Raw genomic sequence first — 18,307 nt, forward strand, 5'->3', positions numbered from 1 at the left:
AACTTCAGACTTGTATAAAAATCCCAACATCGTTCCGTTTATATCAATGTATAATAAAAACTGTGCCGCCTATATAAACTCTGATTAATAATAATAACTCCATAACTAGCACAGCCAAGTTAGAGGAAAAACTCTGTCGCTTATTACGCACGCTACCTAGAAACCTGTATTGTAACCAAGCCCCGCAGGGGGGCGTCTGCAACGTGCAGACTTTGGTAAGTGGCGACACCAAGGGTTTCTGAGCATCCGCAGGGACATCCCCACAGGGGGATGATGGTGAACAGTGCATCACCACGGACCCGAGCACCCGCGCCTAGCCGTGCGTAGGATCGCCGCGTCCGAGGAAAAGGAGTTCCTGGTGGTTGAGCCGATGTTGAGCGTTTGGATCTCTAAGGCCCATCGGCGGAGGCAACACACCTCTTGGGCTCCAGCTTTCTGTAGACGGCACCTCCGGCCTGATCTGGCCGGGGGAAATCGGCAGTCGCCTTTTCCTGTCCTCCCATGCATCTTTCACTTTCGTATCTTTTCCTCACAACTCTCTTATCTCTTACTCACTCCTTGGCTTTTCCTTTTTTTCCTGATGGCGAGAGTTACCCTTGTGTGACGAACTACCCTGAACTTCGTCATATTGGGTATAGTTGGGGTGTACAGCTGGCGTGGACAGGACTTGCTTGCAAGTTCCTGCCCCGTCCCTTCGTTGGGCTCCGTGGTGGGCGGCTGGCACCGTGGCCGAACATAAAATCATACTCTATGGCTCCACTTCCTACACATAATGATCGCACTCTGAAAAGGGTGCGGACCGATGACATCACTGCCCAATGCTTCAGGAAAACGAAAGAGTCATTTCCAAAATATCATGTCCTTCATAGGGAGGGAACAGAAAAATCTGCAAGAGCTATGTCCTGTTTCTAGTCTTAAAATATCTGACTTATGTCATCGGTCCAGGCTACAAATTGTCAGAAATGCCCATTGGTGATCTATTACTCGAGCTAAAAGACATCGTTCAGTACTGCAAACTTTCTAACCAAGTGTCCATTGAGGACAACATTGGGTCTGTCACTGCACACCAATCCCTGAACACCGTCCGTGGTGTTAGTTGTGAAACATATTTTATCCGCCTCACTGAGGAAGAGATGCTGGAAGGCCTCAAGAATCAAAATGTCATAAAAGTACACCGTATAAATATAAGGAATGATGACAAAGAAATCCCAACAAAACATATAGTCGCTACATTCAATGGCAGCACACGTCCAGAGTCCATAGAAGCAGGCTTCTTGAAAATAAATGTATGCCATTACAACGCAAATCCACGAAGTTGTTTTAATTGTGAAAGATATGGACATGGGTCATAAAGTTGTTGTGGCCACAAAACGTACGCTAAATGCGCCTCAAAAGACCATGATTCTGATAACTATGAAGGAGCTTCAGCTTGCTCCGCGAACCGCGCTGGTGATGACCCCGCATATTCAAGGCCGTGGCCTTCTTGGAAGAATGAGAAAGAGATAATTACAATGAAGATAAAGCAAAAGATCGCTTTCAAGGAAGTGGGACGACTCTTCCACTCTTCAACGTCGTGGTCCAGAACTGCAAATCGTGGAAGGCATATCAGGCCACAAGATGATATGCTTAGCCTTCAAACTAAACATTGTTCCTAACTGCAGGAAGCATGAACGTGCTTTTCCAAATTTTTCACGTGCCGATGACGTTGGCATTCTGGATGCGTTGGACGGCTCCTTTTCTAACTTCCTCTCTCTTTCCGAGACATGTCGGGTGGACCGCTTATGGTTAATTTTTAAGAGTTTGGTGTTAAAGTGTATAAATGATTTCGTACCATGTACTCAAAAAATTGTACATAACACAAATCCCTGGATGTCCAAAGAGATTGTGCGCTTAAAGCGGAAAACAAAAAGACTTAGTAAACAAATCAGGAAGTCTCCCTCTCCTTCTAATATGCTCAAGCTTTCAGACATGCACCTTCAGCTGAAGGGATGCATAAGAAAAGCAAAATATAATTATCATCATGTAACCATGAAAAATTTCCTTGTCTCATCCCCTGCCAAGTTCTGGCTGCATTTTAAACCGAGAAAAGACCAATTCTGTAGTATGTGTATCGACGGTGCGACTGTGACTGACAAGTCCCATATTGTGAACGCATTCAACAAATTTTTCTGTTCCATATTTACATTTGATGACGGCAAAAGACCATATTTTGCATGCCATGGTAACTCCGCTATCAGTGATGTATCCATATCAGAACAAGGCGTCTTATCGCTTTTACTGAACATCGATACAAAAAAGGCACACGGAACTGACGGGATCCCAAACGCCTTCCTGTACAGGTACGCAGAGTGGTGCTCCAAATACTTATCTGTTATTTTTAGAATATCTCTATCTCAAGCAGCGCTTCCAGTTGACTGGAAGTATGCAAAAATTATGCCCATACCGAAAGCGGAAAACAAATCACTTCTAGCATCCTATAGACCAATTTCTCTATTGAGCACAAGCGCTAAAATAATGGAACATATTATTTTCAAACATATATCTTCTTCCCTGGAGGAGCACAACTTAGTCGATTACCGACAGCACGGCTTCCGCAGGGGCGTATCTACGGTCACGCAACTTATAGAGGCAGTGCATGATTTGGCAGCAGCACTCGATAAACAAAGCCAGATCGATATTATTTTTTTAGATTTTGAAAAAGCTTTCGACTGCGTGTCCCACCCAAAGCTGCTATTAAAACTGCGAACCATACTCAAGAACGACACATTGCTTGCATGGATAGCAGCTTATCTCTCCTGTAGAGGCCAATGTGTGGGAATTGATGGAGTGTGCTCGAGCTATATGTTTGTCCAGTCGGGTGTTCCACAGGGATCTGTTCTTGGGCCCCTTTTCTTCCTAGTTTTTATTAATGATATTGTTAGTGTAGTACCCGTGAAAATAAAACTTTTTGCTGATGATTGTATTATTTATCAAGAAATTAAAAACCTGAATGACCAATCTCAACTAAATTTTTCGCTAGCTCAAAAAGAAAACTGGTGCTCAACGTGGCAAATGAAAATAAACAGGAAGAAAACGGTAACAATGACAGTAACACGCAAAAGAAAACCCCTCCTATTTCCCTATTCCGTCAATGGACACCCTTTATCTTCCGTTAAAAGCTGTAAATACTTAGGTGTAATCCTCACCTCAGATCTCAGATGGAATGAACATGTTTCATACATTACAAAAAAGGCTATGCAGAAACTAGGTTACATGAGAAGAACCCTGCGCAATTCTACACAAGAGATAAAACTCCTTGCCTTCAAAACTTTTATCTGACCCGTTCTTGAATACGCTTCTGTAGTCTGGGATCCGTGCACTCAATTAAACATTGCCAAACTCGAAAGCATCCAAAAAAAGGCAGCTCGATTCATCTATAGCTCATATAGTTGGCGTACCTCAGCAACTGCACTTGTGGAAAAAGCTAATTTAGAACCATTACAATTGCGACGGTATTTTGAACGAATGAAATACATGCATCTACTCTACAATAGTAAGCTAGGTATAGATAGTAGCATTTATATCGAACATGTTATACGGCGATGTACACGATCAAACCATTCCAAAAAATTAAAAGAATGTATGTGCCGAACAGATACCTTTCAAAATTCCTTTTTTCCGAGAACCCTCCGTCAGTGGAACGCTTTGCCTTGCGACGCTGTGGAATGCCCGACTGTCGAATCTTTATTATCAAAATTGAAGTGCATAAGTTAACTCAACCTAAGCGTTTTGGTTCCCGCTATTGATATTGCTTTGTGGTTGTGATTATTGTCATTGCTGATGGATCAGCGTATGTCTACCGTTAGTGTTTATTTACTAAAGCGTGCTATTGATGCCAGGGTTCTTGTGTTATGTGCCAGTGTTGTTTCTATATGCCTGAACAGCGCGAGCTTGTACAAAGCATTTTTCTTTCTTATTTTTTTCTTTTTTCTTTTCTTCTCGATGTTAATCTGCTCAAGCAGGCGGATGACACCACTGTTATCATTATCATATCTCGTAGCGCTTTTTGTACTTTCTTCACCATGTATGCTCACTCCTGCCAAAGGCCTTCTGCGAAGGCTGGCAGTACCTCTGTAATAAAAAGAACACTTTCACCTTCTCCGCAAAAACAAACTTTGCTGATGTGGTTCGTTGGGGCGGTGCGCCGCACAGCACTCCGGCACCTGCCAAGGCCTTGTTCACCGAGCCCATGGCAGGGCCATCCAGCCCCAGGCAGGGACAGCGAAAGCGGCTCTGCCATCTCCGAAGCAGGGAATTCCAGCCGATGGGTCGGCTTCCCGCAGGACTTTCCCTCACTGGGGGAGGCCTAAGGCTCAGACATCCGCGGCTTCGTGGTCCTCCAGCACCTCTGGTGAGGTGATGGATGTAACTCCCAGTCCGTCCGCTTTGAAGCGGCAGAACAGCTCTCTCGATAGAAAAAAAGGCAGGACCCTGATAACAGGCCCAGAGAAATAAATTCTTTCGGTTCCATTCCCATTCAAAAAAACAAACATGACTTTTGTGGTTCAATGGAACTGTCGAGGACTGTTGAGGAATTACAGGGACATAACACATATTTTAGGGTCAATGATGGCCATTTCACCGTGCCTTAAATAGACCAATCTTAGTCCGCAACATGTGAATATCTTAAAACATTGTAAAACTTATCGACGCGATCGCGAGCAGGCAAATAGACTCTCGGGAGGCGTCACATTTGTCATTTAAAGGGGCGTCCCTGCTAAAGAAAACAAGCCGAGCACAAAACTTGAGGCAGTCGTTACCTACAAAAGAGTAACATTAGGTTCATTATATCTTCCAACACACATAACATTAACAATCCAAGAATTAGATGGCCTGATCAATGAACTGCCGGAGCCATATCTGGTAGTTGGCTATTTTAACGCTCACTCCCCATGTTGGGGAAGCGAACGATGGGACTCGAAGGGACAAAGAATCGAAGATTTTTTCTTCTCAAATACTGTCGGTCTTTTAAATACAGGAAACGCCACATATTTTGGCCCAAGCCCGCCAAAAATGAGCTTCCTCGATTTAATTTTCGCATCACTATCTTTGTCTAACCAATTTAAATGGGACGTTTTGAATGACCCTCTGGGAAGGGACCACCTACCTACTGACATCGGCCTCTCATTGTCTACTCCAGTCACCCCCACAAGACCACGGCGCTGGAAACTTTATCTCGCCGACTGGTCACTTTTTCACAGCAAGTGCCACTCTAGAAAAAGAATTTTGTCAAGACTTCCGCATAAAAGAAATAAATGAAAAGTTTAATACGTCCATAATATCGGCCGCTACACTAGCCGTACTCAAACAACAGGACTCGTACACAAGAAACACAAAATATAGTGCGCACAAGAATGCACAATGGCAAAAAAAAGAGGAAAATTAAGCTTTGGGCTCTCAGCGTAGGTATCCCACTGCGGAAAACTTGCTCGCCTTTAAGAGGGCCAAGGCCAGAGCGCGGTTCGTTCGAACAAATGCAGAGAAATCCTCGCGGCAGAAACATGTTTTCTCAATGAACAGCTCAATAACCTCAAAGAAAATGTGGGAAAAGGTTCGTAGATTCACTGGTGACCATACCCCTTTCACACTTCCTCTATTGACAACACCCGGGACACTAAGATGATTAGAAGAACACGCCAACATATTAGGTTAGGCGAGCATTTTGCTAAAGTTTCAAGTTCGTCCAATTAGATAAACACGCTCCAGAAGCAAACAGCAATAGGAGAAAAACAAAAACTTCCATCTGGAGCAGGCATGCATGAGGATTATAACCAGTCTATCACAATGTAAGAGTTAATAAGAGTATTATCTTCCAGGAAAACGACAGCACGAGGCCCAGACAACGTGCATTACACTATGCTTGCCCATCTCTCAGATGTTGCCGTAGATGCACTGTTGAAATTCTTCAACAAAATATGGATAACAGGCAGCATTCCGGAGGAGAGGGAAAAAGCAGTCGTAGTACCTTTTTTTAAGCCCGGAAAACAACCACCAAGTCCTAGCAGCTGCAGACCGGTAGTCACACCAGCTGCATTGCTAAATCGTTCGAAAATATAGTAAAAATTAGGTTAATCTTCGTCCTTGAATCCCGACAACTTGTGAACGTACATCAATGTGGATTTAAAAAAGCATGCTCCGGCACTGATCACCTTGTCCGCCTAGAAAACGCAATCCGGGAGGCATTCACCCACAAGGAGCACTGTATCGGTGAGTCCTTCGATCTGGAGAAGGCCTACGATGCCACGTGGACGTTCGGCATCCTCTATGACCTAGCAGATCTAGGTATCTGCGGCAGGATGCTGAACGGCTGAAAGACCTCCTTAAAAACCGCACATTCCGAGTCCGCCTGGGAGGAACTCTCTCCATGACTTGCACCCAAGACAATGGCATTCTAAGCGCAACACTATGCGTAGTAAAAATGAATTCCTTAGCTAAACTAATACCCAACTCCATAATATATTCTGCTTATGTAGACGACCTACAGATAGCTTTCACTTCCTGCAAAAATACTAATCACACTAAATAAACTGGCTGCTTGGGCAGACAGAAATGGGTTACAATTTTCACCTCAAAAAAGAGTAGCTGCCCTGTTTTCATTGAAACGGGGCCTACACGGCGATCCTAATCTATCCTTGAACCAAGCAGCGCTGCCAGTTAAACAAGAAAATAAAATTTTAGGCGTCACTTTTGGCAAGAAACTCACATTTATACCGCATATTAACAACCTAAAAAAGAAAGCTTCTCAAGCCGTCAATCTTCTAGAAGTGCTCTCAAGAAAACCGTGGGGTTCTGACAGAGCATGATTTTTACAAATCTATCGCTCTCTTGTACGCTCTAAGCTGGGCTATGGGTGCGCAGTATATGGGTCAGCAAGAACATCCTACCTTAATTGATTAGACACTATTCATAACCTTGGTCTGAGCCTATCATTTTGAGCATACAGAACATTACCAGTAACCAGCCTTTATGTTGAAGCTATGAGAATGCTCTAGAGGATCGAAGAATCGCACTCGCATGCACATATGCCTGAAAACTCCATTCTCTTCCGAAACATCTCTGCCATCCCATTGTTACCAAGTGCCCACGCAAAAGATTATTCAACAACAAACCAAATTTTATCAGGCCTTTAGTACTGCGCTTTGAAGCTAAATGCGAAGAATTAGCTGTTCTAAACACTCTATTTAACATCGCATCACGACAAGACCAAATGCCCCCATGGTACAGCATCCCCGCAGTATGTGACTTCACGCTGACGCATTTGAGCCCACTGAAGACAGCCGGGTCCCGTTGTCGAGGCTTCCCGGAGCAGACAAGCGGAGCAGGCTGCGCGTGGGGCGCCAGGTGGCCGTTATTCGGCATTTCCGATATTACAGTGCCGCTGCGCGTAGACACATCTTCGTAGTTACAAAACATATTACAGTCATCGTATAATGTGGTTTTGCAAATCTGTGTAAAAAGATGTGGGAGGGGCAGCAGCGACTTGTACAGGCAAACTGTTGCAATCCTCTATTGTTCGAGGAAAAAAACTATATTTGAATGCGTTTATTCGGGAATTGTACTCGCGCAATTGTACTCGCGCACCAGTACTCTCTTAAGGGGCAGAAACGTGGAGACTAACGAAAAGGGTTCAGCTTAAAAGGACAACGCAGCGAGCTACAGAAAGAAAGATGATAGATGTAACGTTAAGAGACCGGAAACGGGCAGAGTGGGTGAGGGAACAAACGCGTGTTAATGACATCCTAGTCGAAATCAAGAGGAAGAAATCGGCTTGGGCAGGGCATGTACTACGAAGGCAAGATAACCGCTGGCCCTTAGGGGCGACGGAGTGGATTCCGAGACAACGCAAGCGTAGCAGGGGTGGCAGAAGGATAGGTGAGCGGAAGAGATTAGGAAGTTTGCAGAAATAGGGTGGGCGCCGCTGGCAAAGGACCGGCTTAATCGGAGAGACATGGGAGAGGCCTTTGCCCTACAGTCAGGCTGATGATGATGAAACAAGATATCCAAAAAGGCCTGTACCCCGCTCCCTTGAATCGGCGACGCGTTTGAATGCCTCTACGGTGCCAAATTCTTCTCCACATATCTTCGCACCGGCTATTGGCAGGCAGCAGTGGATGACATTGTGATAGAGTCTCGTTAAAGCGGTCAGGCGTGGATGCAATAAAGCAGGCTGCAGCAATGATGGTCCCCAGGGACGTTCTGTGGCAGTATCTTACGCGCAAGACCCCTCCCATCGCCTCAAGAGGGTGGTGGGAAAGAGCGGCGTTCGTGTCGTTTTCTCGGCGCCGCTAAATATGTCGAGGATGGGCCACATGGTCCGCAACCCTGCATTTGAAGGTGAATTCTGCGGGATCAAGCACATCACGCGGTTTGTGAACTGCAACATCGGAGTGGTGTATCTTATCCCACTGTCTTGTGGCAAGTGCTATGTAGGCCAGACGGATCAGTCCCTGAACTAAAGATAGCCGATGTACCGAACAACTGTCGCAGCTCTGGTAGCAGGTTTGCAGCCCTCTTTTTCACAGCACCCGAGTTCTGAACCAGCTGCGGAAGCAGGCAAGTAGTGATATATATGAGGCATTTTGTACTGAAAAACAGGAGACAAGTGCCTGATCATCCCGTCAAAAGCCCTCAACAAAAGAATTTGCTTGCCTGGCAGAAAGCACGCGCTTGAAGGTGCTATAGATTTTGGTTTTATTCTTTATGCGATCGGAGATTGCTTATCATGTATTTGAGTTTCTCGAGCATGCTAAGATGTGCATGCATTCTGCATTTTCACCTACATGTCTGATAAACTTCATTTGTTGCCTAGCGTCGGTCCTGTTGGTGTTTTCGTTGCGCCTTGCGTTTTAAGGCGAAAGCCTTTAATGGCTCATACTCCCGGTCGAGATCCCGTCCGCCCGTTACATCGCCAGCTGGAAGTCACGACAACGGAACTGATGTCATACCGTCCGTCCGTCCGTCCATTACGCTCTTCAACTCGATAAGAAATCTTTGTGCACGATTGGACTCGAACCACCATCCTTCCATACCGCAGCGGAGCGTGCTAATGAGTACGCTACTTCCTGCCAACGCTTACGTCCTTCTCCTTGTCTAAGACGCTGGATAGTGTTTGCGGAAAGACGTCGAATCATATGATGCCTCCCAGACGACCTCCAGTGTCTCCAGCATTTAAAATTCACAAACATTTGTGTACTTAATTCACATCCTATCAACACATCAGTGACACAAGCATCTAAAATGCGCTAAAGGCTTTCGCCTCGCCGCACTTTCGGTCAACAAAGCGCTCCCTGAATTTTTTTTAGCGCTCGTTACCATGTTCCAGCTAGTGAATGAAAACCGCCAACTAAGCCGTCTTTCTTCATTAAACATGCATACAAATGCTAAAATTGCACTCAGAATAACTCTAGCAATTGAATCGTATCCCTTTGAAGCCGATTCAGCCATTTATTTTTTAGAAAAAAGAGATAGGCATTATAACGAATTATTCCGTAAAAAGATGTGAAATGTGGTGTCCGTTATCAGTCTTTCCGACGTATAACAAAACTTGCGTTAGGCTTGAAATTTGCATCAAGAAATATTATGAGGGACTGAATGACATAGACGAAGAAAACTCCTCCAGTCAAAACGCTGGAAAGCTCTCTGTGGCTTTTCCCTCCCACGTTCACTTTGTGTTTGCAACAAAACAATCCACCTGCCTTCTCTTCACCGTGGACTATAGGTTGAGGTTGATAGAAGAGCACGCACGCAGCACTTATCAATAATGGCCTATGGGGCGAGTTGGTGCACGATGAAATGAACTACGTGGGAAGGCCAACGGCACAATACAAGGCACAAGGACACATGCGCACGGCTGCTCGACACTGCTTTTGCTACCAAAAATTTTTACTCCTCTCTGTGGCTTCGGAAACCATTTATCAAAAGCTAGTACTTTACGCGCAGCGGTACTGCGATTACATGTGTGCTGTCTTGCTTTCATGCTGATTTTCTCTCACTGGCTGGATTCGGAGCGACAATGCACTGTGTCACATGCTTTAGCTGATGATTATAAATATGTCTCACTTCCGTCTAATAAAGAGTTGGGAGGAATAAAGAATCCTAAACAATGCGCCATGTGTTGTTCTTTTCTCCTGCCGTTGTCGTTGTGCCGCCGTTCATTTCAGCAGTAATCCTGAATTCAGCGGTTACTGAGTGACAATAGCAACGCAGCACTGCTGGTTGCCAACTGCAGCAGACTATAAGTGCTTCATTGCTTTGAAAAGTGAACATATCATTCACTCGCCGGCACAGAAAGCTAACTGGTTCCGATGAGCGCGTTGTGGGCTGTCAGCGAGCGAGCGGAGCTGTGGCCGGCTTGGTAATCGGTTGGCGCCGAAATTATAATTAATCGGACCAACCTGGCCACCGCTGTACTCTCCGTAAGTTTGGTGGACGCGCAGCAAAGAACTTCACCACCCCGCGCGCATAATAACAGATTCGGACTGCTGACCGGCAATAGGGGCAACGCCTGATTAACCGTTGACCGGAGGCAGGAGGCGTATGAAAGTTGGGTAACAAGCAATTCACTCACGTGAACATCAACGAGGAAATTCTACAAGCACAAGCATAGCAAAATAGCTTTAGCTGACGGGCTTAGCTGCGGGTGGCTAGGTCCTGTAGCACGGAGCGGCGGGCTGCGGCCGCTCGTTGCGGGGCTCATGGGATGTCGCGGATACGGACGAACTTGGGCCACCGTCCGCGCGTCTTCGGGGCCGCTGTCAGACCGCGGCCTAGGCTCGCTTGCCGATAGTTTCCCTGGCTGTCCTCACCCACGTCCACAAGCACCGATTTCTCCAAGCCAGCTGCTCGGCTCGCGGTTTTCCCGCCGCCGCGTTTTCGTCATTAACAAACACATAAAAAGCGCAAGGCACAGCGCGCCAACGGTCCGCAGTCCACGGTCGTAAAGTACGCCGAGAGTGCATCCCCCGACGAGACCGACACCGTTTATCCGCGTGTGTGGCAAGCGCCACGCTGCAATAAGGGGAGGGGGCGGAGTGGCCTGGAATGACACTACAGCGCAGCGTGGCGTTAACCGTCTAAGCGGGAGGTCAAAACCGTCGCCGCCGCACTGCGGCAAGTTCCCGAACAAAGGTTCTTTGGCTACCTCGGCTGCCGCAAACTAGTGAGTGAAGGACAGGGCAGCCACAAACTTTGTGACAATCTCTTAACCCCATGTGGCATGATTCATATGCCACCTCGAAGAGCGATTTCACTATGTGTGAGAGAGATCAGACTGGAAACTGTCATACATTCCTGGCCTGGTTTTGCAATGTGTACACTGATATTGGTGCATGAGGAGCTTTCGTACTGTGGGTCATTCCACGCCAAACGTCCCAGACGTTGCGCTCGACCATCTTCAATAGGCAGAAAAAAATCATTGAAACCTATCCTACTGTGCGTAAGGAAAGCCTGAAATATCTTTTCCGAATAAAATTTATTCGTGAGATGACGGCCGTTTGAATATTCAGAAAAGGCGAGAAACCAGGCACTGCTGAATAATTATAAAAAATTCAAATTTTTAGAAAACACCGCACAATTTTTTTCATTGACCTTTGTACAGATTCAAGCATTCGATATAATTCGCAACATGCAGCTTTATCTTGAGGCAGGAACTGCGCAGCACGAGACAAAGAAGGGACAGGTGGGACACGAGGGTGTCCTGCCTGTCCCTTCTTTGTCTCGTGCTGCGCTGTTCCTGCTACAAGATCATGCACCAACCAGCCCAAGTTTTCACCTTGCTAATGGAGCGTAATTGTGCATATATATTTTTAAAAAACAGGAAAAAGTATGAAAATGTGCCATTTTTGTTATTTTTCGTTGTATCAACTTACCCTCGGAAATTCGAAAATAGCCATTCGGTTCCTCTAGATGTCTAGTACCTATAACAAATGTTACAGGTGATGAAACTGCATACATCACACTAAAAAAATAGCAAAGTTTCAAAAAGTGCGTTTTGAGTCAAAAACGCTCTCTAATTTCACCCTGATGTGGTCTAAGTAAAAGTACCAACAATACCGGGTTACAAAGAACAATTTCTTGCTTTTCATTTCTGAAAATTTTATCGAGGTACTTTATGTTCAAAGAGAAAACTTTTTTTGAAGTTGCGCTCTCGCGCCGCAACTTGTGTCGTCCCTTAACGCCGCTTCACAGCAGGACACGGCACCTGGAATGACGCGACACTTATGGCCAGATAACAACTTCAGTTTGCCGTCGCTCTCTGCCGTGCATTTTTAGGGCTGGAGCTAAATAAGATATCGCATGACATTCGGCGGATGGTGTGCAACAAACGAGATCGTTTTTGTTTTCGAAGTTCGAAAAGACACACTTTGGTGCGGGGCAGCCAAGAGAAGAAAAACGAGGGCATTCAGCGCGCTGTCTCGCATGGACCACGAGAAGGGATGACTAGCTAGCATGGCAGGCGCATCACAAGTGCGTTATTTACATCCGAATAAGATCGCGCGCCTCGAAGCGCACGCGAAGTGGAGAAGTGCTCATCACTACGGCGAGTAACGCTGGCGGTGAACGCGGCCTGATAGCCCGTAGGTTCGCCGCCCGCACGAAGGGGCTTCGCCTGTGTTGTTTTGATTGGAGTATTAATGCGGAAATTACACTCATTAGATGAAATACAACAAATACATCACATCGGAAACAAGCCTCTGACGGCCACAAGGGTCAGGTTCAACGTGGTGCTGCTGCGTCGCGGATTGTTTCAACACCGAATCGTTCTGGTCGTTTCCAGATGATCGGCGTTCATAACCTCTTATGCTGGTGCTTACGTCTGTCATAGCGCTGAAAAGAACCAGACCAAACAACTAGCGCACTTGGGCGTGTGGCGCCACCAGCGTTAAGAGTTAGTGAGTGAAAAACTTTATTGAGCTCTAGATTGGCTGTTCTTCTGCGGTCTTCAGATGGCTTCGTCCATCTTCTTGCAGAATGGTCGGTTGCCCTTAGTCCAGGGCTCCGCTGGATGGTGCTGCCAGTTGTGCTCGCCGAACCAGACCTTCTTGGTCGAACTGGAGATCGCTGGAGAGCACTCCCTCCCATTGCTCCGCACTCGGGTTTGGTATAACGGGTACCACGTCTGTCTTCTGGCACGCCCACGTTATGCGATACAGCGTGGGTGTTTCGTGGCACTAGGGGCATTTGTCATTTTATTGTGTGGGATGCATTTTGCTGAGGACGTTTAGGTTCGGGTACGAGCCCGTTTGTAGCTGCCTCCACGCGACAGAGACCTCTCTGCTAAGGGAGTTGTGCGGTGGTGGATACCGCTTTCTGTAGCCCTTGTAGTAATTTAGTATCGCCGAATAGTCTTGGGGTACAGCGTTAAGAAAACATTTTCTCACGATTACCTGTTCGACTACTCAACTTTCCCATGCTTGCCTGCAGTGCAAACCTCACTTAAGAACAAGAACTCTACATTTCGTTTGGCCACAGTGTCGGCAGTGTCGTGCTCTGCGGTGAAGAGGCATTAAGAGGCGACGCAACTTGCGGCGCAAGAGTTCACCTTCAAACATTCTCACTTTAAACAAAAACCACCTCGAGAAAAATTTCAGAAATGAAAGGCAACAGACTTTTCTACTCAACCCGCTATTGTTTGTATTTCTACTTGGTTTACCTCAGCGTAAAATTAATGAGTGTTTCTGGTTCAAAACGACCTTTTTTCAACTTTAGTGTTTTTTACTTTAATGTACGCAGTTTAATTACCTGTAGCATTTGTTGTAGTTACTATACGTCTATAGAACGGGAATGGCTATTTTCGAATTTCCGAGAGCAAGTTGATCCTGAAAACAAAATATGACAAACATGGCATTTTCTTACATTTTTTCGATTTTTTTGAAATCTTTACGCCCCATAAAGCTGCATGCTTCGAATTATATCGAAAGCCAAAATCTCTGAAAATGTGAAATAAATAATTGTGGAGTGATTCCTAAAAATTTGAATGTTTTATTAATTATTGAGGAGCACCTGGTTTCTCGCCTTTTCTAAATATTCAAACTGCCATCACATCACGAATAATTTTTTTCCGGCAAAAATATTTCAGGCTTTCATTACGCACATTAGGATAAGTTTCTATGAATTTTTTTGAGCAAATTGGAGATGGTCGAGCGCAACGTCTGGGATGTTTGGCGTGGAATGACCCCTGTCGGAAATGGGAACGCAAGTACGAAGCCCATTATGTACTCAGGGCGGCTGCGTGTAATCTTTTCTCCTGTCTGTGTTCTCTCATTAAAAGTCATAGTTGCCGGTAGAGCCGTTCCTTAGTCGTTTTTCATTCCACGCGTTCCTTATTTTTCGCGCTCTACTCAGATTGACAGCTGCGGGCTTGTTCACATTGATGCAACGCTCAGTGGGCTTTTTTTTTGCGTAGGACTGAGCCATCTGCTGCGGTACCTGCTGGCCGTGGCCCGCTTCACGTACCTGCAGAGAACGAAGAAAGGGCGGCGATTCCACCTCCTGCACCCCGAGAGTCGAGACGACGCCGTCAACAATGGCGCCCTCTGCACGCCCCAAGAGTGGGCGCAGGAATGTCCGTGCCCGGCGAAGGAGCACCTGCACAAGGCGAGCACTGTTGCTTTGCCCATCATCACCATCAACATCACCCTGGCTACAACCACTGCACGGCGAAAGCCTGCAATGGAAGACCATATCTTTCCAATTAACCTCGTCGTGTGCTAGCCGTAGCCACTCAAAGAAAACTTCTTAATCTCATCTGCCCACCTAACTTTCGGCCGCCATCTGCTGTACGCTTGCCTTTACTTGCAATTCACATCGTTTCCTTAGAGAACATCTTTTACCTTGCCTTCGCACTATATGCCCGCATCATCATCATCATCAGCCTAACTACGCCCACTGCAGGAAAAAGCCCTCCCCCATTTCTTTCCAATTAATCGTGTCATGTTGGTAACCTGCCATTCATTATCTGGGCGAACATGCCAAATGCGCTCCACCCAATGTTATTTTTCTAGTTATTTCGCTCTCGTGATCAAGATCAGCGGCGACTACCTGCCCTGAGTAAACGTATTTTCTTACCACGTCCAGCACCTCTATACCAGTTGTAAACTGCTGTTCCTTTTCGAGACTGCTGAACATTTCTTTGGTTTTCTGCATGTTAATTTTTAAAGCCACCGTCTGCTCTTTCAGTCTTACTCATTGATCATTTTTTGCAGTTCATTCCTTATTTATTTATTTATTTATTTATTCATTTATCATCATACCCACAGCGCCATTTTCTGGCATTGCTGTGATGGGGGAGGGGGGGGTTACAAAGAAAAAAATCACAAATACCACCGCGTGCAGGTGGTTACAAAAAAAGATAACGTTCAGATAGAAAGAACACAAAATTATTATAGATAAAAAATAAAGGAACTGTCACAGCATCTAAGAAAATGAATCATTTGATAATATGGACACTACTTCCTCGGGCAGCTTGTTCCATTCCGAAATTGTTTTGGGGAAAAATGACATTTTAAAAAGGTCAATCCGACATCTTTATTCTTTAACTTTAAGTGAATGATCTATTCGTAAAGACACATAATCAGGATTGACTATATATATTTTTTCTGTCTATTCCAGTTCTTGAATGAAATATATTATGAAACAACCTTAAACGCAGAACTTTCCTACGTTGTTTCAGTTTTTCCCAACCCAAAGCTATTTTAGCGCTTGTTACACTGAAATATCGCCCATAGTTATAAAAACCAAAACGAACGGCCAAATTCTGAACTCTTTCCAGCTTTTGAATGTCAAGCAGGGATTTCGGGTCCCAGACTGTGCAAGCGTATTCAAGTATGCTTCTAACTATTGTATTATATAGTAGTTCTTTAGTCTTTAAAAGAAAAAGTTTTGTGTTACGTCGCAGAAAGCCCAAAACGGGGCATACTTTGGCAGTAACAAATTCAACGTGAAGGCGCCAAGACAATGCACTGGTTAACTATACACCAAGATATTTAAATTCCAACACTGAAAGCAGTCTACTATTATTAATACTATAAGTGAAATTGTGGGGAACCTTCGTTTTAGTGAAACACATATGAACAGATTTTTGCAAATTATCATGCATTCCCCAATTTTCACACCACTGGGCTACTTTACACAAGTCTTGTTGTAATGCATTGCAGTCACTCTGATTGTTAATGATTCTATACAATACACAATCATCCTCAAAAGACGCAGGCATGAAGAAATACCTGAAAAGATGCCATTCATGTAAATTATGAACAATAAAGGGCCCAAGATGAATCCCTGTGGCACCCCTGACGTTACAGGAACCTCATGCGACTGCTTACCGTTGACAACAACACACTGACGCCTAATGCTCAAATATTCTTTTATCCATCTAATATTGTTTTAATTTATGTTGTACCAAGATAATTTTTGTATTAATAAGGAGTGTGTTACGACGTCAAATGCCTTCCTAAAATCTAGAAGTATGCAGTCGACAGAATTGCCTTTATCTAATGCACTTGACAGGTCATGAACAAACTCGGTTAGCTGGGTAACACATCAGTAGCCACTGCGAAAGCCATGCTGTAAATGCGCCGATTGCCACAGTCTTCAAGTTTAACATACTGAATGTTCATTTCTACAAAACAAAACTTTGATCACTGATACCGGCCAATACAATAGTAGAAAAAGCTGCTGATGGTTGGTTAGTCAATAATGAATCGAAACCATTATTGCCACGATTTGGATGCAGCACTACTTGAGATAAACTGAATGAATTACATAGATTGAACATTTCTTTGCCTAATGCAGTATTGGCTCCAGACGGAACACTTGGTGGGCTCCAGTCTATTTCAGGGATGTTAAAATCACATCCAATAAATAAACAGTCAGTTTTAACAGTTTCAATCATGTCAGTTAGGTCGCTCACGGCTTTAAGCTGACTTCCAGGTGGCCTATAAAACGAGCATACGCTTGGCGATTTACCATTTAAAAGTCTAATTTGAGCTCATACTGCCTCACTTGTTCCAGCATCAATTTCAATCTTACGAGAACTAACCGAGACGTCTACCAGAATAAATACGCCTCCACCATGACTGTCCCGATGATTTCGATAGCTGATGTAATTGCTTTGAAAAACTTCGCTATCGATGACATCCCCATCTAGCCAAGATTCGCATCCGATCACAACAGACGGTCTCGTCATGTCAGTTAGACCGCGTAGCTTGTCCACTTTATTCTAAATACTTCTGTAATTTAGAACTAAAAATGACAAAACAGACTTTTTAGGTTTAGCTTGTCAAGTAGTCCGAACTACCTGGCCCTGAGATTCATCATATATGTATTTCACGCTATTCAAGTAAAGGACGTCGTATTTCAGATGCGCTTTGCCCTTGTGAGATTTGGCGTAATCCCACAGAATTTTCTTTCTGTTTCGTAGTGATTCAGAGAAGTCCTCCGAAATGCTAGTACAACTTCGTTTCAATTTCCTTGCATTCGACAGAACAGCCTCCTTCTCTTTGAATGAACTAAATGTAACAATTATTGGGCGAGTTCCTTGTGAGCTGAACCGTAATAGGCGATGGGCTCTTTCTATTCCAGGGTCTATTCCAAGAGTAGACCTACACAAGTCCAGTAAATCTTTTTCAGAAGTTGTTTGCGACTCGTGTTCTTCATCGTCCTTAATGCCATAAAATAGCAGATTGCACCGTCGAGATCGATTTTCAAGATCGTCCACTTTCTTCATCAAAGTTTGCCACTCAGACCGCTGCCTTTCATTACTCGCCCTACAGTACTCAACAATGGCCCGCATTTCGTCGAGACCTGCAATTTTTGCTTCTAAATTGTCCATATGGACATTCAGATTCAACATAGTGGTTTTGTTTTCTTCCTGATATCGCTCGATGGTTGCAAGTTTTTCCTTAATATCTGTCTGGCCTTGCAATAGCTGCTGCAGGAGCATTTCGCCAGTACCTGGGTTAAGCTCTACGTCGCCGCACAAAGCAAGAAGTAAAAGGTAAAACGCGCCTCTTCGCAACAAAGAAAAACGATACCTTCTGCGTAACATGGGTCTGTGGGCTACAGAATGAGAAGAATCGCATGCATAGACTATAGGGGGTGGGGCTTAGCAAGTCAATGTCCATACTATGTATTCTCTGTTAACCCTAATCCCAAACTCTTCCCAATCGAGAAATCTAACTACCTGTTCTAAACTGGTGGAGAATAAATAGCATTAGAGGCGAAACGCAAAGGCACCCGTGTGCTATGCGATGTCAGTGTACGTTAAAGA

At 44.9% G+C, this 18,307-nt stretch overlaps 1 protein-coding gene across 14 annotated transcripts in view; it reads left to right on the top strand.

Annotated features, from left to right (window-relative positions):
• The window catches only part of LOC144127822 (rifampicin phosphotransferase-like), a 685,750-nt gene that overhangs the window by 25,746 nt on the left and 641,697 nt on the right, over window positions 1-18,307 (top strand). For all 14 annotated transcript variants that reach the window (XR_013313574.1, XR_013313577.1, XR_013313576.1 and 11 more), the window contains exon 2: window positions 14,444-14,634. Coding sequence is in view for 6 of the 14 variants with exons in the window: in XM_077660767.1 (XP_077516893.1) it covers window positions 14,444-14,634 (191 nt within the window). In the remaining 8 variants the exon portion in view is untranslated. The remainder of the gene's footprint in view (window positions 1-14,443; window positions 14,635-18,307) is intronic.

Source organism: Amblyomma americanum, chromosome 4 (assembly GCF_052857255.1).
Source record: "Amblyomma americanum isolate KBUSLIRL-KWMA chromosome 4, ASM5285725v1, whole genome shotgun sequence".
In the NCBI taxonomy this organism is placed as follows: Eukaryota; Metazoa; Arthropoda; class Arachnida; order Ixodida; family Ixodidae; genus Amblyomma; species Amblyomma americanum.